Consider the following 22,273-nt stretch of genomic DNA (forward strand, 5'->3'; position numbering starts at 1 on the left):
ATGAACTCTGACTCCCTTTGCCTGATTGGCTTCCAGGATTCTTTTAAAGACTCAGCTCAGAAGTCACCTCCTCCTGTGAACCTTTTGGCTCTCTGAAGTTAGTTGAAATTAGTTAAAAAAAATTTTAGCTTTTTTCACACCAAATCTGTTTGATTTTTCGTTCTGATGTAGACTACGAGAGAGCTTTGGGCAAGTAAGTTCATCTCCCTGAATCTTTTCTCTAATCTGTTAAGTGGGGATATCAATATCTGCCACTCACAATAATCAGGGAATAATTAAATGGAATAAAGTTGATAGAGTGCCTGACACAAAGAAGTAGGCAGTAGATGTTCGTTCCCTTCCTCCCTTGCACCGCATACTGTGTCTACCTCTAGTATTTTAACTCCAACATAGTACTGAAAATGCTTGTTTACCTGTTTGCCTCCCTTTCCAAGACTGTTGGTGCCTAGAGGACTAGAACCTCGTCCTACTTAACTTTGTATTTCCAGGCCCTAGCTCAGTTACGGCAATTGGGAATTAAATAAATGTTGCGTTGAAAACCCCACCCTCACTCGCTGTGATTTTGCATATGTGGTTTTCTCAAGCTGAAATATTTCCCTCCCCATCTACAGCAGCACCGTGCGCTGTCCTGTTGCCCTCACTTCTCTGGACAGCTGGAGGGGAGTGGGGCTTGCGTTCCAACCCGTAAAGGGCTGAGTAAGGGAACTAGAAAGGATGCAGACTACTAAGCAACCGGTGGTCGAGGACTGTCCGAAAGCAGTCTTCAAGCGCCAGGTTGCACAAGTGGTCCCAGACCCGCAGAAGAGCGTCCTCGACATCCACGGTTCCTATGCCGGCATAAGGGCCTAAGAGTACAGCGAGGTGGGAAGTGGCCCGTCTGCGCCATTTCGCGGGCAGACTGACAAGTAGGACGCGGGAGGCCCGAGAGACTGCAAACACGACTTGGGAGGGGCGAGGCGCGGGGCGTGTGACGTTACCCATGGTGTGTGCGTAACGTGAGCGGAAGCGGAAGCGGCTCTGTTCGCCGCCTCTCCCACCGGCCCGATGAGCTGCAGCGGCTCCGGCGCGGACCCCGAGGCGGCGCCGGGCTCCGCCGCCTCGGCCCCGGGCCCGACGCCCGCGGTCTCGGCCCCCGCAGCGCTGCCCGCCGGCACCGCTGCGGAGAACAAGGCCAGCCCTGCGGGGACGGCAGGGGGACCTGGGGCTGGAGCTGCGGCAGGGGGCACGGGACCCGTGGCGGCGCGGGCCGGGGAGCCGGCCGAGCGGCGCGGGGCGGGTGAGGACTGGGACGGGTGAGGGTCAGGGCAGCGCCTAGGTCTTGGGGCCAATAGTGGGTGAGGGCAGAGGGTTTGAGGCAGACCTAGCTGGGGCCCCGTGCCTCCCACCTCCGTGTCTCAGCTTGCTGGTTCTCCTCCAGCTCCGGTGTCGGCGGGCGGCGCGGCGCCCCCGGAGGGGGCCATGTCTAACGGGGTTTACGTGCTGCCGAGCGCGGCCAACGGAGACGTGAAGCCGGTGGTGTCCAGCACGCCTCTGGTGGACTTCCTGATGCAGCTGGAGGATTACACGCCTACGGTGGGCTTCCTGCCTGAACAAGGCTATTGACCCGCTGTCAGGCCAACTTTCCGCTACGCCACCTGGATTTCTAGCTTCCTTTTGTACTTGCTCCCCTACTAGCTCTTTGGTTTATACCCTCTGCCCACCCAAACTGTGAGCTTCCTGAAAGCCAGGCCTTCCACCCATTTCCCTCACCCTCTCAGCCCGGCACTGCACAGGGCGAACGCTGACTGTCGTCTCCTTGATCTCTCAGATCCCAGATGCAGTGACTGGTTACTACCTGAACCGCGCTGGCTTTGAGGCCTCGGACCCACGCATGTGAGTACAGTCTGGGCAAGTTAGAGTCTTGGGTGCTTGTGCGGAGTTTGTTGCCCCATCTCTTTCTCACACCGGTTTTTTTCTCTCTAGAATTCGGCTCATCTCCCTAGCTGCCCAGAAATTCATCTCAGATATTGCCAACGATGCCCTACAGCACTGCAAAATGAAGGGCACAGCTTCTGGCAGCTCCCGAAGCAAGAGCAAGGTGTGAGGGGAGGCTCATTGAATCAGTAATTACCTCCCACAGCATCGGAGGTTTAATTTATCCTGAAACTCCTTTGGGGAACCTGAGCCCTAGGGGAGGTGAAAGACCTACTCAGGGTCACCCACCTGGGACTGAAATCTGGGATTCCTATGCTCAGCTGGTGCTCTTCCCTCTTCCCTCAGGACCGCAAGTACACTCTAACCATGGAGGACTTGACCCCTGCCCTCAGCGAGTATGGCATCAATGTGAAGAAGCCGCACTACTTCACCTGAGCCACCCAACCTAAATGTACTTGTCTGTCCCCTTGTCCCCACACCAGCCTGTTTTCATAATAAACTTTATTGTGACAGGCAGGGCTGGTCCCTCCCATGCCGGGAGATACCGTGTGGCAAGTGACAAAGCTCTGAGCCTAGCCCCTTTGGGGGCTGCAGTGGTAGGGATGGGGGCAGGGGGATGGGCCCCATGGCTGGGGTAGTACCATGATTGGAGGCAGGGGAGGCAACCAGAAGCCTGCTGCTTTGGGGAGACACACTCCCCTAACCGTGTCCTGACACCTCTGGAGTTTAGGCAAGGACTTTCCAGCTCTACTTGTCCTGCATCTTCTCCAGGATGGGCACAATCATGTCAAACTTGGGCCGCTTAGCAGGGTCTTCATTCATGCAGATCTTCATGAGCTTACACACATGGGGGGAAATGCCTGGTGGGATGGTAGGCCGAAGGCCTTCCAGTGCCACCTGCAAATACAGGGAAAAATAAAATGGGTCTCAGGACTTGAATATCCTGTGGGGAGAGGCCTCTAGTCCTCAGGACAGGATTACCGTATATTCTAACAAAAATGGGAAGAGCCCAGCCCTGCTATAGTTATTGTCACTACCACCACCATTCCTCTGACACCAGTGCACACAGTTGTGCTCTCACCTTCATTCCAATCTCCATGTTGGAGAGGTCAGCAAAAGGTACTTCCCGTGTCACCAGTTCCCACAGAAGCACTGCAAAACTCCACATGTCTGCTGAGCGTCTGTTTGTATCTTCAGGCTTCTTCTGCAGAGCTGGAGGAACAGGACTTATCTATTCCAGCTGCCTGTCCTGTCTCTGCTCCCTTCCATTACTACTGAGTTGGCCCTTCTCTACCTCCCAACACGATGCCCTCACTCACCTTCAGGGGCCACCCAGGCAGGTGCATACATGCGCCCAGGGCATTGGAAGGAGAACTTGACGTCGGCCATGCTGATTCGGGCAGTCATGTCCTCATCAATCTGAGGAAGAGAAGATAGATATGTGGAAGGAGGTAAGTCCTATTCTAGACAGCGAAAGGGCTCTGGGGGCATGGGCCAGGAGTGAAGTGTGACCTTACCATTACACTACGGCTGTTGAGTGCATGTCGTGGGATGAGGGGCTCTAGAGTGTGTAGGAAGGCCATGCCCCTTGCCATGTCCAATGCAAACTTCACAGCCTGGCTCTGGTCCACAACGAAATCTAAGGAGGCAAGAGTTAAATAGTTTGGAAAGGCTCACACACCCTGCCCCCATCCCTTGAGATTTGGCATCCCCTACTCACTGGTGCCTTCATGTAACACATTGTACAAGGATCCATATGGCATCCAGTGTGTGATGAGGGTGGGGTGTGGAGCAGGTGGAGACTGACAGGCACCTAGCACTGGGAGCACATTCGGATGCGAGAAAATCCTGGAAGAGGGAGAGTATCCCTAGCTGAGATCAGCATAAAAGATCTCCCTTTGGGTGCTATTCCGGGTTCTTCAGAACCAGCAGCTTCCCATTTAGGCCCTACCGCACCTGAGCCGGGGACACTCCTCATTGAAGTCCCTGCTCTTCCTTGTACTCCAGTCTCGAACCTTTAGCACCTTCACGACGATGTCATTGCCCTGCCAACGGCCCTTCCATAGCTGAGAGACAAGTAAGGTTTAGGAGGCTTTAACTAAGGCCACTGGTTTCTTGTCCACTTACCGGAGGAAAAACTTAAGGCAGGTGAAGAGCAGGTAATTGGTTAGGGGTTGGGGAGGGAGGGGCAAGAAGGGCAGGGTCACCTCTCCAGAGTGATTCTCGTTGAGCTTTGCCAGGAAGTTGAGCTGTTTGAAGTCAATGCCGGAGTGTTTGTTCAGAGTCCCATTTCCTGAGAGTGTGGGCAGGTCAGGTACCCAAGCTTCCCCCTAACCCAGCCCCAGGAGCTCAAGGTTATTCCCTCAACCACCCCTCCCCTCCCCTTACAGCTGACTCACGGGGCCGAGTGCGGGTGGTCCCCTTCCAGAATGTGTCCTTGTATGGAATACGGTTAAGATTCTGGCCCATCTTCTCTGCCCGTTCTGGGGAAGAAAAACAATTTTCGCTTCAGTTGTAGTATGGGGCGAGGAGATAGGTGGGGGGACAAGACAAGAGGGTACAAACTGGGGGTGGGGGACAGACCTCGGAGGAGCTCTCTCAGGGGTGCCTTGGCTTTGTCCACAGGCATCTCTCCATACTTGTTACAAATGCTGACAAGGGCCCCGTTAGCCACTAGGTCCTAGAATGAAAAGGTGGTTGTGATGAGGGGCCCTGCTGCCTCCCTGAGGGTCACAACCAACCATGAATACAGATGTAGTATCAACTCTGAATGCCACACATTCAGCAGTACTCACAGGATGGATTGAAGGTTCTAGAATCTCCCATTCAGGCTCAGACTTTGCTTCCCACTCATCCCAGGGCTTCGGGCATGAGCACTCACCTCTGCGACCTGATCTTGTCCCCAAAAACAGGCATAGTGCAGGGGCACATTCCCATGCTCATTCACTGCATTGATGTCAGCTTTATACTGCAGCAGCTGGTCCCATGGACAAGTAGAAGAGGCAGAAGACACAAATGACAGACGGGTTGAACCATGCGAGGAGAGAGGAGTACATGTGCTTGTGACTGCCAGGCATGTATAAGATGTAGGTTAGAGGGAGCATTCATACATACCTTCTGCACAATATCACGGTGTCCATGACTGGCTGCCAGGTGCAGGGGGGTGTCATCCCCACGGTTCATCACATTGATTCGTGCCCCCCGCATGATCAGCATCTCAACCACAGCAGAACGGCCCTCTCGGCAGGCCCAATGCAAGGGGGAGAAGCCATGATCGTCCCTTTAAGGAAGGGACAATGGTTATTGATCTGGAGGGGGGATGGGAACAAAGGCTTTGACAGAAGAAAAACTGATAGTTATTCTGCATATTCTCTCCCGGAAACCTTACCTCTCCAGGACTGATTCTCATTCATGCGAGCAACTTCCAAAGCTATCTAATTAAGACCTTCCCCTGAGCTTCAAACCCAACCAACCACCACCTGAAATCCCAACAAAACCATATGATTCATTGTCTTCATCATCTCCCATGAGCCTTTCTCTCATTAAATGGTACCATTCTTCATTTGGTTTCCTCTGTATTCCTTTTGCAACATCTGTTAGTCCTTTCTGTTTCCACTGCATCTCATACATCCCCCTCCTATACCACTTGTGTACTGGATTGTAAAAATTGAATGGGCTGTCTTGTCTGCAAGACTGTGAACTTCTTGAGAGAAGAGACAAGTGTTTAATGCATATTAATGCAAGGGAAGGGTGTCTTGGAGAAGGAAGGCCACAACTCATGGGAAAGGGAGCAAGCTTCCTGATTGGCTCTGGTACTGAAACTTAAGATCTAAAAATGGACTGCAATGAAAATAATGTTTTGGAAGGGTTTATGATGAAAAAGAGAAGTTCTTTTGATAGGTCATTACTGATGAGGCAGCTATCAAACCAGGATTTGGTTTGGTAAAACACGATTCCTCTATTCAAACAATCCTGGGCCCAGAAAATGAGGAGAGGAAAATGAGAATGGCTTCTTTGGAAAGAAAACTGGATCAGAATTTTTCCCCCTAAAGGACATGTATTTTCTAAAGTAAAAGAACTGTACAAAAAGAAAAAAACACTTGGTGGGAGCTGGGTCTGCCTGACAGCCTGGGGCCATAAAAGGAAATTCCCTCCAGTACCCAGCATGGGCTCCGGTGAAGATCCAAGGGGCGGGGCAGGGGGCGGTCCGTGGTCTGGGACCGCAGCCTCCGGATGCCTTAGTGCTGCGGTCACTTCCCTTGTGGGGGCTCTGGGCATGGCCTGGAGTAGATCAGAGGTCTGGCCACTGCAGGCCACACAGATGTCCCCCTCCCTCGGGATGAGAGTGGGGCGTGGCCTTTAACTTAATGACTTCCCTCCACAGCTGCCCTCATCAGCTCACTTAGAGATAGCCAAAAGGTTTCCTGGGAGGTGGATTTCCCCCTCCTCCTCTTCTCTGAAGCAACTACTATCCTCTACTTATCAGTCAGTTTTGCCTCCCAGCTCTTTAATTTGTGCCCGGTTTATCAGCCTCCTGCAGTCTGTGGCAAGGAGCAGGCCAGAGCATGAGGGCAAAAGTATGGGCACAAGGGTTCTGCTCACTGTCAGGTTGCCTGTCATCGCAGGGCCACAGGCTGTAATCCCAAAGAGGCGTACAGGGAATTCACCTCATATCCAGCATTTAGCCTGCTTGGGTCCCCAAAGCCTATCTCCTCAAACCAGCACCAAAGCCTTCCAGTTTCACTAATGCCAGCCCTTCACGTTTTGGCACCAGAGTTTTACAAGATGCAAGTCCCACTGGACAACTTCAACTAAGCCTTTATAACCCTACCAACAAAATAATAAGGGTACTCACTCTTTACCAGAGCACCCTTTGAAGAATTATGAAAGAATTATGGAAATTATGAAAGAATATGAAAAATGGAAAAAGTGACTGGGAATTATGGAGGAATAGCATAGAGAACATGAGTGAAGCCTAGATGAAGATGATAGGTGATCCCTACCTCTCAAACTTAAATAGTAAACTCTCCTAACCTGAAGGAATAAAATTTTTAAATAAAAAAACCCTGAATCAAAACCACCAACCTGAATCATCAACACCACTACTGCTTTTCTTGCCTTCCTTTCTCAGCCAACCTTGTCTACATTCACTTTCTCTATTTCCTCACCTCCTGTTCAACCTGCCACCAGGCTGCTGCCTTGAGGGCTGGCATTATGTCTGATTCTGGGCCTCTAGAACCCAGCACAGGAGGTGTTCATAGTACTTTAAATGAAGGAACCTGGTGGTGTCTGGTTTCTTCCTCCGTTTCCCTGTATAACAGCCTTCACAAAGATCATCCAATATATTAATTGTAAATTCATTAGTTACTTCAAAGTGCTCAAGTTCATTGACCTCTCAACAGCATATTCTGTTGACCACTATCCCTTTGTTGAAAATTCACTTGTCCGAGCTTAACTAACATATTTTCCTGTTTCTCATACAACCTCCAGTGGCTCCTTTTCAGTCTTGTAGGCTTCTTATCCCCTCTCCTTCACACCTGTGTCTTCAGGTATTGTCTATACATTAATACCTCCCAAATCTGTGTCTCCAAGTCAGATCTCTGTCCTTAAATCCAAATCTGCATAGCCAACAATCTATTCAACATTTCCACTTTGCTGTACAGTCACTAACATATCAGAGCAGCACTCATCATCCTTCAGTCTTGTCCAACTCTGTAAAAGTAACCACAATCCACCCAAGTGTCCAAGCCAGAGCCCTTGGTCATCATCTTTGACCTTCCTCACTCTCCACACCAGGTCTCATAAATTCTTTATCCTAAAGATTTCAGGAATCCGATCACTTCTTTCTTTTTCATCTGCCCCCATTCTAGTCTAAGGCAACACCACTTCTGGGATGGACTAAGCAATTCCCCCTCCACATGGCCACCTGCTCCTCAAAAGTTATCCAAGATGACACTTAAATGAACAATCTCATATCACAGCAAGGGTTTAAACCCTTGTTCTTAGAAAAATGGCCTTATTATGGCCTAAATATCCTTGCATGATCTGGCTGACCCTTGCAGCAGACCTTTCCAGTCTTATCTCCTGTGGTTCCCCACTCATACCCAATGCTTCAGCCCACAGAAGCTCAGAGTTCTCTCCTGCAGCCATATGGACCTGTAGACAATTTCCAGACACTCTTGCCTCCTAGCTTATGCCAGTGCAGCTCACTGAAACTGGAAAGCTCTCTGCAGCCTCTGACTATGAAACTCTTATTGAGGAGCAGTCAAGAGTCAGCAGAAACACAGTTTTCTCTGTGGAGACCCTCTGCCCCCCACAGGCTGTGCTTTGCACTCTTCATGCTGGGTAGGAAAGTCAGCTGCCCCCAGCCAACGTGAGTACCCCACATCGCGGAGAGGAGCAGGTCTTTGCCCTTCTTCTCACCCACCAGCCACCTCAGCTCACCCCTGGTTGAGGTCGTTCTCCGTGTTGTCCAGCCACAGGCGAACGGCCACCGCGTTGCCCTCCCGGCACTGAGTGAAAATGTCGTCCATAGCAGCGTCCCGGCGCTGAATCCCCTAGATTGGGGAAGCCTGGGGACTCTGGAGGGATCCAGGGAAGGGGAGTGAACCCCGAGCTTTGTCCCCCACCAGAGATAAGTGTTTGTGTAGGGGGCGGAGGGTCCCGGCTGCCTCTCCGGCTAGTGGAGGTCTGGAAAGGAGTTGGGGAAGACGGGATGATCCCCGACTGTGTACCCTGGGCGCGAAGGAAAGGCGGGTCCGAACGAGGTAGGGGGTGATTAGGAAGTAGAGTCCCCTGAAGGGATGTCAGCGAGCAAGCACTGGGACCCTACCCGCCAACAGAGCTGGGGGAGGGGGAGTTCAGGCGCCCTATACCCTGTGAGAGGCGATCGGGGGTCCTTCCCGGGGGTGGCCCTCCTTCCCTACTCGGTATTCTGGCCGAGTGAAGGCTGACGGGTTGGCAGGGGTCGAGCCTTGGGGAGCGGCACGGGTGCTCTCGCACTCACCGGGACTCGGGCTGAAGGAGCCTTCTCCGGGGAACTCCCGTCCGGCCGCGCCCGCCGCCCAGCCCCGCCCCTGGCCCTCTCGGGCCAGAGCGGGCCCCCAACTCTCCCTCCCGCCTCCCTTGCCCTTCTAGCCAGCAGTGCCTAAACTCGATGGTTTTCGGCGCCGCGCCGGCCTCTCTAGCCACCCAGACTTGCACTCTTTGGTTTCCGGCTCAGTTCCGGCTACTAGGCGCGGTCGGTTTACAGGAGACCAGCGCTGCACGTGGAGAGCTGCTTGGCTCTCGCGACTTTGCCCACCCGACCCGCATGTTCGAAGAGCCGGAGTGGGCCGAGGAGGCCCCAGTAGCCACAGGCCTCGAACCTGTAGCGGCACGGCCTCGGCCTGCCGCAGCCTCGCAAATCAAGGTGAGTGACCCTGCAGGGGCACCGGGAGCTGTTTCAGGAGGAGAAGCTTACCCTGGTGGATCCGAGCGCTGGGACACTCCGTTGTCGGGGGGGGGGGGGGGGGGGGGGGAGGGGGGGGGGGACGTTGCGCCTGGGCCAACTGAAGATTCGACTGAGTGAAGTTACTGAAGTTACTGAAGTGAAGAGGGTTTCTTGGACAGGAAAAGCACGAGCAAAGGCCCTGAGGCAAGAAAGCATGTCCTGTTGTTAGGGTCACACACACAATGATCCGTGTGGATGGAGCATAGAGAGTAAGAGGGTATGCCTTTGAAGTTGGAGAGGAGAGTAGAAGTTCTGCGCATTTTAAGGATAGAGGCCAATGAAATGGATTTAGTAGGGGAGTGATTTCTTAAGATTTGCATTTTGAGAAAGTCATGCAAAGAGCAAGAGTAAATGACAATAAAGGATTATTGGCACTACCATTCTAAAGAAGTGGTGCAGAGTGGGTACTGAAAACCTCCAGGCTAAGTGTCTGGCCTAGGACTTCCCAGCAGGACTTCAGTCCAGGCCTCTCAGACAATAGACCTCCTTTAAGCCTTTGCACATGTGAAGGCTGTTGTACTTCCTCAGGCTCTTCCTACCTTTCACTCAACCTCCAACATGGAATTGGACTGCTTTATTCCCTCCTGTTCATCCCCTCATCCCACTGCTTTAATCCATGCCACTGGTCTCCGTCCATCGGCAGCTTGTGCCTTCAGGTTTGTTCTCTACACTACATCTACAGCTAGACTCATCTTAAATACACACGTGTGATCCTGTTACTCATTTTCAAAAACCTCCCTAGCTTTTATAGAAAGATAACCAGCTGGAGGCAAAAGCCTGACATTGAAGGTTGGAACTGTTGCTTGTGGCCTTACCACATTCCTGGGGGAGCTCCATTTTCTCATCTGCAATTTGAAGAAAGTGAGGTGGATGCTTTCTCTGCTCTCCAGCCTCCCAAAGATTGAGATGGTGACTTGAAAGTTGTTCACGGTCTGGCAGGCTTCATGACAAGCTAGTGAAGTTGACTAGGAATAATCTACATGCCTCTCCACCTCTCCCTTCTTATTCTCCATTGCCCTCTATTCACCTCACCCCTGCTTTCATCCCTTGTTTTCCCCCAGGGCTCCAAGCACCGTCAGCTCTTGGCCACGTTACGGGCCCTGGAGGCAGCAGCTCTTCCCCAGCAATCTCCTAGCCTGCCTGGCAGTGACTCTGAGGAGGAGGTAGTGGAAAGGAAGAAGAAACACTCAAAAAAGGCCTCATTTTCCAATGTTTCTATTGGAGTAGAGAAGAAGAGGAAGAAGAAATGTCAGAAACAGGGCCCACCTGGCAGTGACTCTGAAAAAAAGGAAGTAGAAAGGAAGAAAAAGTGCCTCAAAGGGGTTTTTAATGCCAGTGACTCTGCTGAAGAAGAGAAAAGGAAGAGGAAACACCAGAAACAGGTCCACTCAAACCCTGCCCAGCACCTGGACAATGATGACCAAACAGGTACTAATGGATGTGTACATGTGTGGGGGACAGGGAGGGGGATCAATGTATCCTAATAGATGACAGAGGTTACCTGCCACCATTAGGTTTGGGATTAGGCAATAAGAAGTACTTTCGTGCAGGCAACAGTCCCTTTCTCAAGGATAGGGGTATGGCCAGGATGATTGCCAAACCTCTGAATTCAGGGGATCTTACCCCAAATATGCTTTCCCATCTCCCTCCCTGTAGGTCCCAAAGCTTGGAAGAATAGAGATACAAATGACCTATCCCAGCCAAGCGCTGGGACCACTTCTGCCAACCCCTCCCACATCTTGAGTCGCAAGCAGTGGCGGAACCGGCAAAAGAATAAACGTAGGCATAAGAATAAGTTTCGGCCACCTCAGCCACCAGACCAGGCTCCAGCCACAGTCTCCACAGAGGAGACAGAGATGCCTCCTGACCCCAGTCCACACAGTCATGAGGATCGGGCGGGGGCTCTGCGAGCCCGCATGGCACAACGGCTGGATGGTGCTCGATTTCGTTACCTCAACGAACAGCTATACTCAGGGCCTAGCAGTGCTGCACAACGTCTCTTCCAGGAAGACCCTGAGGCCTTTCTCCTCTACCATCGCGGCTTCCAGAGCCAAGTCAAGAAGTGGCCACTGCAGCCAGTGGACCGCATTGCCAGAGATCTTCGCCAGCGGTGAATGGGGGTTGGGCACTGTGAGAAGCGATGTGGGTCAGTCATGGCTCAGACTAGACCAGTAAGTGATCCCTCCCCTCCACTCCCAGGCCTGCGTCCCTGGTGGTAGCTGACTTCGGCTGTGGGGACTGCCGCCTGGCTTCAAGTATCCGGAACCCTGTACACTGCTTTGACTTGGCCTCTCTGGACCCCAGGGTCACTGTGTGTGACATGGCCCAGGTAAACCCCTCTTCCTCTCTGTATCTGAACTGTGTCTAGACCCAGCCTCTGTGTGCTAATCTCTAATGCTCCCTCTCTCCGCCCTGCCTGCCCATTCTGGTGTCTGGCACTAGCACTCAGTGTTAGATTTCTGAGTCCCATATTGTGTGCTTTTTATAGTACTCCTACTCTCCACAGGTGCCTCTGGAGGATGAGTCTGTGGATGTGGCTGTGTTCTGCCTTTCACTGATGGGAACCAACATCAGGGACTTCCTAGAGGAGGCAAATAGAGTGCTGAAGCCAGGGTAGGAGCTCTCAGGACACGGATGCATATATATGTGCACATGCCTGTGTCCGTGCATTTACATAGAACTTTTTACCCTTCTCAGGGGTCTTCTGAAAGTGGCTGAAGTCAGTAGCCGTTTTGAAGATGTTCGGACTTTTCTGGGGGCTGTGACCAAACTGGGCTTCAAAGTCATCTCCAAGGTGAGGGCCCCAAGAAGTCTCCCTATTTTTGTCTCATGTGGTCCTTTTTTAGAGTAATAGTGTTCGGGAAGGAGGCCATAGGCACAGACACACACAGTTGCTTCTTGAAGGCATGACACATGGGAGAGCCCTGGAAGCTTTCTAAGTGAGGGCGGGACATGGACAGAAGTATTTTGAAGAACTGGGGTGAGGATTTGGAGCTTACTAGGTCTTTTCTGCCCCTAGGATCTTACCAACAGCCACTTCTTCCTGTTTGACTTTGAAAAGACTGGGCCTCCTCGGGTCGGTCCCAAGGCTCAACTCACAGGCCTGAAACTTCAGCCATGTCTCTACAAGCGCAGGTGACCTCTGGGGCCCCCTTGAAAGGGAGGCAAGTCTCGAACTCCAGGCTCAGAACTCTGAAGACTGTATCCAGCCAGGCTCTGACCCAAGAACGGGTACATCCCTTCCTCCATCCAAAGAACGAAGTGTGATGAAACCCCCTGGTTCGGCCCTGCTCTGTTGAAGGCTTCTTGGTTCCAAGATCATAAAGTCATTTGGGCTAGCTAAAGAATAAGGAGTTTATTGTGAAAATACAAGAGTGCTTGGGAATTAGGGATCTTCTAAATGTCATGGGAACTAGGTGGTTTGGAATGCAAGGCATCTCTGGGTTTGTCTCCTCTTTCCATCTCTCAGGAGCTACGTGGACTTTCTGCCCTGGCATCTCTACTCCCTTCTGATTTTCCATCTGCTGAGGAAATCTAAAGCCAGGGCTGAGTACATAGGAGGTGCTTAATAAACTGTAGCTATGGCTGTGATATGTTGTAAGCCTTACTATTTTCTAAAAATCTTCCCCTAGGTAGGGTTGGAGGTTGAAAAGTAAAGAATGAATTTGTTGATTGAGGAAGACTCTGCGAGAGCTCAAGATAGGGCTTTCAACAGGTTTTACTTCCCAGGGTATTTAGGGATTGCTGGTAAGATTCTGAGCTGTGCTTGGAGGAGGATGGTGAGGAACGTGGGTCTCTTCATAAATAACAACTGGTTGGTGCCATGGTCGGGTGGGGGTTTGGGCTGTCCATTGGCAGAAGGGTCTGTCTGTTGTTTCTGCCTTGCAGTAGGCCCAGATAAGCATGTCTTGGGATGGCTATGGGCAAGGAAGGCTGGCGCTGGAAAAAGATGAACTGGGATGGTAGACCCTTGGCCTCTCCCAGAGGGTATTTGCTGTGGATCCAGGTATAAAGATATAGCCTCTTTATCTGTTTCAAAGAGCAAAAACGGAGAGTGCCCAATGGGACACAGCTTCTGGTGCTCTGAGCCAGTCAGTACCTCCATTGAGGAGATGGAGACTCTGAGGAAGGCTGTCGGCCAGAGGACATGTTTGAAGGCTAGGCTGTGAACCATTCGACACATACCGCACAGTGTCTTCCCATGTGCTCCTCTCTCTGCCAAATACTTGTCTGACTGGCAGAGTCTTATTCATCTTTCCAAATAGCCTCGCTGTTCCCTACTCCACCCTTTCCAAAGCAGAATTAATTTCTTCATCTGCGCTCTCTAAACTGCATTGTGGTGGCTTTGTGCATTAGGCTGTAGTCTTCTCAAGTCATACTTATTTTTGTATTCCCAGAGCTTGTTGCTGAGGTGGTGATAAGGCATGACAGGATCCATTTGAGTGGGACTGATGAGAGTAGTGTGTTGCAAGAACCCAGGTTCAGAGCACAGTATGTAGGCACTGAGGACTAGGGACAAAGGAAGAAATAGGCAGATAGGAGAACTTGAGCAGGTAGAACAGGGGAAATGTTGAAGGTTGGTGAGAGAGAGGAATCTGAACTGAGTCTCTGGTTTCTCGCTTGAGCAAATAGTTGAGCTGGTGCTGCCATTCAAAATGTTGGGTTTCAGGTACTTGTTAGGTGTTCATTTGGAAGAGGGATGTAAAAGTGCCGGGAGAGAGCTGGCTAGCATTTGGGAATCAGCAGTTTAGAGGTGGTAATTCAAGTCAAAGGAATAGGTAAGATATCCAGAGTAAGGTAGTGAGAAGAGAAGATGGCTCAGAATAAAACTGAGGAATATTTAATGGATGGCAAAGGCAAATGGACGAGTGCAGGTTGACAAGATGAGAAGGTTAGGCCAGAAATGGAGGAGTAAAACCAGAAGAGTGGATGCTTTCAATACGAAAGGAAGGGACAGAGAGGTTGTCAGCTGTCAAATGCTGTTGCAAGATCTGTTAAAATCGGAGGCCTGGGTGGCTCAGTCAGTTAAGTGTCTGACTCTTGGTTTAGGCTTAGGTCATAATCTCACACTTTGTGAGATTGAGACCCACTTCAGGCTCTGTGCTGACAGTGAAGGGCCCTCTTGGGACTCTCTCTCCCTCTCCTTCTGCCTTCCCCTGCTCGTATCCATTGTGTCTCTCTCAAACATTAAAAAAAAATTTAGAGTGAAGTCAGATTGCAGTGGCGTACAGATTACTGAATAACACTGAGGGCCTGTGTGAGTTCATATGGGATTATTCATGACTTTATGGTTCCACCAGCCAGCCCAGTGGTGTAGTTATCTCTGCCTACTCAGGAGTCTAGGTGTAGCTGTGGGAAAAATGAGTACTAAGGGATCATCCAGAGTTGGAACTTTGCCATATAGTGGAAATGAAAGGAAAGTGAACATAAGTAAATGTTAAAAAAATACAAAAAACTTAAACATTAAAAATTAAAAAAAAAACAAAAAACAAAAAACACTCCCTCTCAATAATAAATAAATGTTTAAAAATTAAAAAAAAATAGGTACCTGGTGGCTCAGTTGGTTGAGTCCAACTTTGGCTCAGGTCATGATCTCACGGTTTGTGAGTTTGAGCCCCACGTCAGGCTCTATGCTGACAACTCAGAGCCTGGAGTCTGCTTTGGATTCTGTCTCTCTCTCTCTCTTTCTCTCTCTCCCTGCTCACATATCTTTCTCAAAAATAAATAAACATTAAAAACAATTTTTTTTTTTTTTCAATTTAAAAAACAATTTGAAAGTAAGCAAAGGCATTTCACACTATTCAGAAGTAACATTGCTATGCTGGACTGTGGAATTTTGTAGAAGAGGTAGGAGAGTGAAGACATAAGTGGGTTGTTGCACTGGGAGTCATTAAACAGGCCACCTGGGCAGACGGGAGGCAATGGTCAGAAATTGGAATGCTTGAGTAATTAATGTCCGAGGCCCAGCAGCTTTAGGCGGTGGCTGAGTCTAAAGCCACATGGGTCAGTGCCTGAGAGGCATGTGAGGCAGGTTGCCCCTCAGATAATGGACTGAGGGCTCTGGTATTGTGGGGAGGTCTTGTCTGCATGGACTTTGAAGTTCTTCAGGATGATGGTAGAAGTTGGTATGGAACAAGTGCCAACCTCTTGAGGGAGGGGGCAGATCCCAGAGATCTGCAGATAAAATGACAGGGAAGCTAGATGGCATGAATTTCAGAAGTCCAGGGGGTTTGGACTGCCTACTAGAGAGACTTCCATTGTGGGGGTGATGTGAGGCTGGTGAGTGGAGCTGGCTGACACCCTCATAGTCCTCTCCAGCTTGTCAGGATTCACTGTAGATTACTGGGGAAATGACGATTATAAAAGCTCCATAGGGCAGGAGCTTCCTGGGGTAAAGGGGAGGCAGGCCATCAAATCCAAGGAAGGGCGCTTGGGTGGCTCAGTTGGCTGTGTGTCTGACTCTTGATTTTAGCTCAGGTCGTGATCTCACGGTTCGTGAGATTGAGCCCCATGTAGGGCTCTGCGCTGACAGCATGGAGCCTTCTTGGGATTCTCTCTCTCCCTCTCTCTCTGTCCCTCTGCATGTGCTTTCTCTATCTCAAAATAAATTAAAAAATACAAGGAAAGTGTGGGAGTAGCAGTCATCTCACTGTGGGACACACATCACCTCTAATAGCTTACCTGTCTGTATTATTTCCCGAATGTTTATATTCCTAAATCTTGGTTAATTTTCCCTGTTTTCATTATGCTCAGCAGGACAGCTGGGACACCTTTCTCCTTTTTCTGTTTTTCTCCCAGAAAAGAATTTGGATTCTTCCTTTGCCTAGTCCTGTTCCACCCACCCGAGTAAATCTCTCTTTGGGTCTGATTCAGGCCTTGGGCCTCCCATAACTCAGCCCAGCCCCACTAGTGTCTCCATCAGTTGCTCTGATTCTGAAAGCAGGACTCCCCTGAGCCTGAACTGGGGCCTCCCAGCTCCATCATCAGCTTCAGGAGAAGCTCTTATGCAAGCCCAAGTTCCTGGGCTTCAGTGTTTAATGTTGAAAGCCTAGACTGAAAAGAGACAACAGTGTATATTTTCTTAAGAAATAACAGCATGCTAGGTCTTCAAAGAACAAACTAGTTTAAGGAATAATTTGAGAACACATTAAAGGAAAGGCAAGAGTAGTAAGAGATAAGTGGTAGGGGTTGCTGTACCACCCAAGGCAGTGTTAGAATCACCTGGAAGTCTTAGTATAATGCAGATTGCCAAGCCCTCCCCCAATTTCTGATTCAGAAGATCAGGATAGGGTTTGAGAAGTGCTATTCTGATTGCTTTGGTTTTTCACAGTGAAGCAGGAAGTAGGGTTGAGAATAGCAGTGAACAGGTTGGAGTTGTGAGGTGAGGAGAACATGAATATCCTTAAGAGAGTAAGAGGGAATGAACAAATGGGGGAAATAGAGTATGCTTGCTGGTGGTATTAATTGCATGCTTTTGGTTCAGGGTCAGAAAGAGGATGTGTGGGAAGAGACCATGCAGGATTGCTGTGTAGAGAGCTTATTGTGAGACAGCACAGCTGGACTGTCAGGACCCGCCCCGTCACCTCAGCTCTGACTGTGGACTCCACTGGGACCATTCAGGAAGCTTGAGGTATTTATTCTTTGGGCCTGCTGAGGAATGATGAACTTGGAGTCTGACTCCTGCCCTGGGAATGCAGAGGGCAAGCAGAGCTCACTGACTGCTTCAGTGGTGGGGCCAGGGGAGTGCTGCAGCTTTTGCAGGCCTGTGTTCCCAGAAGTTGCCGTAGCAAGCGATGCATGTGCATCCTGTGCACCTTGCAAGAGAGAGGGAAGCATGGGGTGGTCTTGGGCCCTGTCCAGTAGGACCATTTGAGGAGGCAAGGAGACCTCAGCGCAAAGAAGGTAGGTGTATGCCATGTGGGCTGAGGGAGTTGCTGGAGACCACCCACTAATGCTCCACCCCCTAATATGTGACCCCTCCAGGGTCAAGGGGATAGCTGGGATATCCCCTTTAAGTATCCGGATACCCAGATACCTGGGTGGCTGGGTATCTCAGCCACCTGGGTGGCTGGGTGGCTGGGTGGCTCAGTCGGTTAAACGGCTGACTGCGGCTCAGGTCATGATCTCAGTATTCGTGAGCTTGAGCCTTGCATCAGTCTCTGTGCTGACAGCTCGGAGCCTGGAGCCTGCTTCGGATTCTGTGTCTCCCTTTCTCTGCCCCTCCCCTGCTTGTCTCTGTGTGTTTCTCCCTCAAAAATAAACATTTAAAAATTTGAATAAATAAGTAAATATCTGCCAAGCCCCTCAGGCACAGAATCGCCTAGTCCAGCAGGAACTTTATCCCCTTTCTCAACCCTTCCTTCTCTGCAGCTATTAGGTAGAGAGGAGGTGAGAAGAGCCGAGAGCACACAGATTAGTCTCTTCCCCAACTCAGCCTCCTTGAGACATAGTAAGTGGGGCAGAGCTGGGAGGGGAAGACGGTTAAAGCTCCAGTGGGTGCACATTATTTATTGTTACCTAGGGTTAGATATCCTAATTGCTTGAGATGAAGAGGAGGTGAGAAGAGCAGAGAACACACAGATTATTCCTATTATTCCTCTTCTCCCCAGCTCAGGCTCATTGAGACATAGTAGATGGGGCAGAGCTGGGAGGGGAAGGTGGTTAAAGCTCCAAGTGGGTGCACATTATTTACAGTTACCTAGGGTTAGATATTCTAATTGCTTGAGATCGCGTAAGACCGTTAACTAAGAATAAGCTGAAAAGTCACAGGCTTGCTGCAGCTTACCTCCACAGCAGGGAAAGAGTGTCCCCAAATGAAAATGCTTTGGAGGGGTGGTGAGAGACAAGAATAAGCTTGGGTTTGGATGGCAGTCTGTGTCTTGTGCTTGTTCAGCATGCCTTTGAGAGGTTTCTTGCTGCTGCAGTTTTTGGTGTGCTCCAGCTCTTGTTCCTGTAACACAGTCCTACGGAACACGGTTCCAAAGGAAACAACATGATCTTGGCAGAGACACAGCTTAGCTCCAAACACTCAGCCATTTACATAAATGCACAGAGCCCTTTACAGCTTTTCATAGAGACCCACAATAGTGTTTTTTTTATCCCCAGGTGGCCCTCCTTCCCAGATGACTTCTCAGACTGGCCACCTGTTTCTAGGATATTCAACTACTGTAGCAATTGCCTTATTGGTCTAATTCCATCACTCCTGCCCCCAAAGCAATTTGTTTCCCACACAGCCAAGTGATGTTTTTAAAATGTAAATCAGATATGTCATTTCTCTGCTTAAAATCCTTCAATCACTGGGTTCTCAGTGCTCTGAGAACAAAAGACAGACTCGCTCCCAGGCCCTGTGTGATCTTGCTCAGGCCTTGCTCTCCAACTGCATCTTAACCCACTCCTTCCTCACAAGACTCCAGCCACGCACGCTTTCTTTTCATTCCTCTTGCATTCCAAGCCATTCCTGCTGGGTCTTTACACATACTGCTCTATCTTTTTACAGTACTTTTTGTGATGAGCTCATTTTCGTCTTCCAGATCTTCACACCAAATCCCCGTTTCTTCTTTGGAAGAAACTGGCTAGATGCTCACCAAAATGTCCTTTTTATGGACACATAGTTAACTATGTTTCCTAGCTCCTTGCATCAAGGCGGGGCTATTGTCTTCGCCAATGGAAAGTAAGTAGGAGTAATGCTTTACTACCAGACCAAGGCAATTAAAGAGTGGATGAGCCTTCTTCACATTCTCCCATCCCCTCTTCTGCCTTCCTGGGTGAGCTTGAAGCATATGTTTTAAAGACTGTGGAGTCAATTGCTTGGAGGAAATCTGCTTGACCAAGAACATCCACATTGGACTTTTCAACAAAAATAAACCTCTATTGCATTAAGTTACTGAGCTTTGGGAAGGTTACAGAAGTTAGTATTATGTACTCTGGCTAATATATCTTTTCTGGGCATCCTGTCCACCTTGCTCTTGACCACAAAACCTTTTTTTGTTTCCCTCAGGGTGCTTCAAACATGTAATTATCTTACCAGATGCCAGTCAACACTCCTACCTATCCTATAACTTTGAATCTTAATTGAGAAAAAAACGTCCACGTGAGGAAGTTGAGATACTCATTTTATCAGTTGCATTTTGATTGTGACCAGAAAAAAAAATCCCACTGAAGAATGTCCTAAACAAATTAGATTTTTTTCTTCTACTATACTTAGAAACCTGAAGGTAGATGGCTGCTGTCAGTGGTTTAGGAATTCAAGGATGTTAAGTTTTAGGTCTTTGTTGCTCTTGGTGTCTTGATTCTAATGGTTACAAGATGATGTGTTCTTGATTAGTCGGGGACACCCTACTTACTGTTACACTTCTTGCGAGTCTTGTTGATTGCCACAGCCCCTACCTTTTTGGCTTTACTTCAAGGGTCCTATGTTATTAATACTCTGGTATAAATATGTTTCATTATTCCCTACAACATAATTGAGGCCAATTTAAAATATTAACATTTTCTTTTCTATCTTTATTTTTTTGAATTTTATATTAAGTAGGCTTCATACCCAGTGTGGAGCTTGAACTCAAGACCCTGAGATTAAGAGTCACATGCTCTACCAACTGAGCCGTCAGGTGCCCCTAAAATATTAACATTTTTAAATATATTTGTCTCCCACACCCCTTCCCACACCTCAGTGATCTATTAGCAACTTACCCAGTTTGAAGCTGTTCTTCCTCCAGCCCAGTGGGGTGGGGAAGCATGGTCTTTATTTCATTCGTTACCTCCTCTGTCACTTAGGATTGGGATGGGGAGGACACACTAGAGGAGAAAAAGGTAAACACCATCAGTGTGCTCTACTAAGACAGGCACTTCTTTAAATGTTGGCTCTCATGTGGGGTATTGGGGTTCTTTGGAGCCCCCCAGTAGGGACTTGTGCACTGGCTGGCTTTGCTGCTTATTATACACAGCCCACACTCCCCCTCAGCTCTTCAGCTTCTGCCCCTGTCCATGAATCCATAGCCTCCTAATGCTAACATCCCTATCCCTGGCACAGGGGGAGGGGACCTGGGACAGTTTCCAACAAACACTTCAAGATTGGTTCCCTTTCAGGGAGCCCACCAGAAACTCATGCATATTTTTCCCACCAACACTGGCAGTGCAGCACAGTCGGCAGCTGACCCCTCTCCCCTTGCTTGCCTCAGCCAGCCTGACTGACTTCTCCATGTGAGAAGCACCAATCTCTATATGCATATGGCTCCAAACCCTCATAAGTGATTCAGGTTGTATTAACTCCCAAGAGGCCTCTGCCCCAGGCCCCACCTCAGTGGCCATATACAGATGGCTCTATTAAGTTCCTGAGTGTGGCAAGCCTCTAGCTCGAGAATGTAATCTGAATGAATGTAAAGCTTGTCCCCCTCGTGGAGACACAGAACTACTATAAATGGTTCTATTAGAGCCCTCCTCACTTGATTTAGGATGCCTTTCAGGGGGGAAAAGTTCTCTATTCCTAAAAAAATTCCCATCAATGCATCTTTCATTTCTTACTTCATATACAGTAGAAAGTTTGATGGTCTCTGGATCAGCTTTATTTTCTTAGAATAAATCCTATGTGGATGTATCCAGTATCTTTATTTAGAATGTGTCAGTGCCTATTACCTATGGTCTTCAGTCTTGGTGTATTATCCAAAGGTCTTAGACGACTGAAAAACTCATTTAACATCTTCTTTCTTATGTACATATTCTTAGAAAACGTGAACTGTGGGGTGCCTGGGTGGCTCAGTCGGTTGAGCATCCAACTTCGGCTCAGGTCATGATCTCACGGTCCTGAGTTTGATTCCCGCGTCGGGCTCTGTGCTGACAGTGCAGAGCCTGGAGCCTGTTTCGGATTCTGTGTCTCCCTCTCTCTCTCTTACCCTCCCCCACTCATGCTCTGTCTCTCTCTGTCTCAAAAATAAATTAAAAAAACGTTTAAAAAATTAAAAAAAAAAAGAAAACGTGAACTGCTTTATTTATATAGAGTATTACTGACAATGTATTCTTACTTTCCCTCCCTCCCTCAGCTCTGTTTTTAGTATCCATTCACGTATCAATCGGAGCCCTGTCGGGAAAATGCAAAGCATTTCAAGTAAAGGGCATTTATTGAGAATTGATTCCAAGTGTTGGAAGGATGAAAGAATAGGTCGAAGTTGCTGATGTAATTCAAAAATTAACTGGAGAATTCCGAGAGCATCCCAAGTCCTGGGAAAACAAACAAAAGTGGTGTAATCACCAGAAATTAGGAGCTCAGAGAAAGACCCCCTTTTGACTGATACTCACATCTTTGTGGGGGAAGCTCCTTCTACATACCTAGTGCTTGGACCTCTGAGGAAGGGAGTGACTGCCTGTCTGCTTCTACAATCTGACAAATGCGGCAAAGCTGCTGCTGAGTGCAGAAGCAGCTAATAGCTGGAGCCAGCTGCCTGCAGCTGAAGTAATGAGACAGCAGCTGGAAAACAGGGACAAAGGGCCTTCCTCCCCTCTCACTTTCAGGTTCCCTTTAGGACATCCCATTGACAGGAACTAATGGAACCAGCTGGCAGTAGATTCTGGGGAATAGACTTTGCAGACTCCCAGCTGCAGCAACACAAAGAGTGTGTGTAAGGGGGTGGGGAGTGGGGGTGGAGGGAGATCTGTAGAGGCCAGGAGCCCTAAGAAAATAGGAAAATAAGGGATACACTCCAGTAGCTGCTCTTATGCATACTTTGTTGCTTCTGTCAGCGGTGGGTCACCGTGGAGTGTTCAGGGTATACATCCACCAGAGTAAATGTATCCATTCACTTGGTTGCTTCAAATTCTTTGCTACCTGGAGAAATTAAAATCCCTGGAGCTGGGGTTCTGAGTAAAAACTATGTC

General features: G+C 49.3%; 3 protein-coding genes across 13 annotated transcripts; 2 read left to right on the forward strand and 1 right to left on the reverse strand.

Annotated features, from left to right (window-relative positions):
* Positions 1-1,009: 1,009 nt before the first annotated feature.
* On the forward strand, positions 1,010-2,454 carry TAF10 (TATA-box binding protein associated factor 10). The gene is made up of 5 exons (XM_019456148.2): positions 1,010-1,276; positions 1,418-1,572; positions 1,808-1,872; positions 1,963-2,077; positions 2,260-2,454. The coding sequence occupies exons 1-5, from the start codon at positions 1,045-1,047 to the stop codon at positions 2,347-2,349; spliced, it is 657 nt and encodes a 218-aa protein (XP_019311693.1). The 5' UTR covers positions 1,010-1,044; the 3' UTR covers positions 2,350-2,454.
* ILK (integrin linked kinase) lies at positions 2,399-9,051 on the reverse strand. Of its 6 annotated transcripts, none has more exons than XM_019456143.2 (13): positions 8,921-9,051; positions 8,359-8,495; positions 5,029-5,194; positions 4,796-4,891; positions 4,498-4,594; positions 4,314-4,397; positions 4,122-4,207; positions 3,871-3,980; positions 3,635-3,762; positions 3,432-3,553; positions 3,234-3,333; positions 2,996-3,126; positions 2,399-2,811 (listed from the first exon to the last, which is right to left on the reverse strand). In XM_019456143.2, exons 2-13 carry the CDS (start codon positions 8,445-8,447, stop codon positions 2,662-2,664), a joined length of 1,359 nt encoding a protein of 452 aa, XP_019311688.1. In that variant the 5' UTR covers positions 8,448-8,495; positions 8,921-9,051; the 3' UTR covers positions 2,399-2,661. The 6 variants fall into 6 exon arrangements, with proteins under 6 accessions (XP_019311688.1, XP_019311690.1, XP_019311691.1 ...); XM_019456145.2 differs by having other exon boundaries at positions 8,359-8,604; positions 8,921-9,003; XM_019456146.2 differs by lacking the exon at positions 8,921-9,051 and adding an exon at positions 8,790-8,914.
* A 65-nt stretch (positions 9,052-9,116) lies between these two features.
* RRP8 (ribosomal RNA processing 8) lies at positions 9,117-21,427 on the forward strand. 6 transcript variants are annotated; one of them, XR_002081817.2, is made up of 10 exons: positions 9,117-9,325; positions 10,468-10,834; positions 11,063-11,516; positions 11,606-11,735; positions 11,913-12,019; positions 12,104-12,200; positions 12,426-12,637; positions 16,890-17,036; positions 17,777-17,855; positions 18,512-21,427. XR_002081817.2 is itself a non-coding variant. In XM_019456142.2 (7 exons), exons 1-7 carry the CDS (start codon positions 9,227-9,229, stop codon positions 12,543-12,545), a joined length of 1,374 nt encoding a protein of 457 aa, XP_019311687.1. In that variant the 5' UTR covers positions 9,117-9,226; the 3' UTR covers positions 12,546-12,997. The 6 variants fall into 6 exon arrangements, 1 of the variants encoding a protein (XP_019311687.1); XR_008421204.1 differs by having other exon boundaries at positions 16,890-17,855; XR_002081816.2 differs by having other exon boundaries at positions 17,777-21,427.
* The last annotated feature ends 846 nt before the right edge of the window (positions 21,428-22,273 follow it).

The sequence above is a fragment of the Panthera pardus genome, unplaced genomic scaffold (assembly GCF_024362965.1).
Source record: "Panthera pardus isolate Hobbes unplaced genomic scaffold, ASM2436296v1 HiC_scaffold_12, whole genome shotgun sequence".
Classification (NCBI taxonomy): Eukaryota; Metazoa; Chordata; class Mammalia; order Carnivora; family Felidae; genus Panthera; species Panthera pardus.

What these genes read in the sequence shown, in the direction of transcription:
- RRP8 (XM_019456142.2), top strand. Translation starts at nt 9,227, where the DNA reads ATGTTCGAAGAGCCGGAGTGGGCCGAGGAGGCCCCAGTAGCCACAGGC. An exon ending in CCGCAGCCTCGCAAATCAAG is followed by an intron (nt 9,326 to 10,467) that starts GTGAGTGACCCT and finishes GTTTTCCCCCAG; the next exon opens with GGCTCCAAGCACCGTCAGCT. An exon ending in CTGTGTGTGACATGGCCCAG is followed by an intron (nt 11,736 to 11,912) that starts GTAAACCCCTCT and finishes TACTCTCCACAG; the next exon opens with GTGCCTCTGGAGGATGAGTC.
- ILK (XM_019456143.2), bottom strand. Translation starts at nt 8,447, where the DNA reads ATGGACGACATTTTCACTCAGTGCCGGGAGGGCAACGCGGTGGCCGTT. An exon ending in GACCACCCGCACTCGGCCCC is followed by an intron (nt 4,208 to 4,313) that starts GTGAGTCAGCTG and finishes CCACACTCTCAG; the next exon opens with GAAATGGGACTCTGAACAAA. An exon ending in ACATGGAGATTGGAATGAAG is followed by an intron (nt 2,812 to 2,995) that starts GTGAGAGCACAA and finishes CTGTATTTGCAG; the next exon opens with GTGGCACTGGAAGGCCTTCG.
- TAF10 (XM_019456148.2), top strand. Translation starts at nt 1,045, where the DNA reads ATGAGCTGCAGCGGCTCCGGCGCGGACCCCGAGGCGGCGCCGGGCTCC. An exon ending in GGCCGAGCGGCGCGGGGCGG is followed by an intron (nt 1,277 to 1,417) that starts GTGAGGACTGGG and finishes GTTCTCCTCCAG; the next exon opens with CTCCGGTGTCGGCGGGCGGC. An exon ending in GAGGCCTCGGACCCACGCAT is followed by an intron (nt 1,873 to 1,962) that starts GTGAGTACAGTC and finishes TTTTCTCTCTAG; the next exon opens with AATTCGGCTCATCTCCCTAG.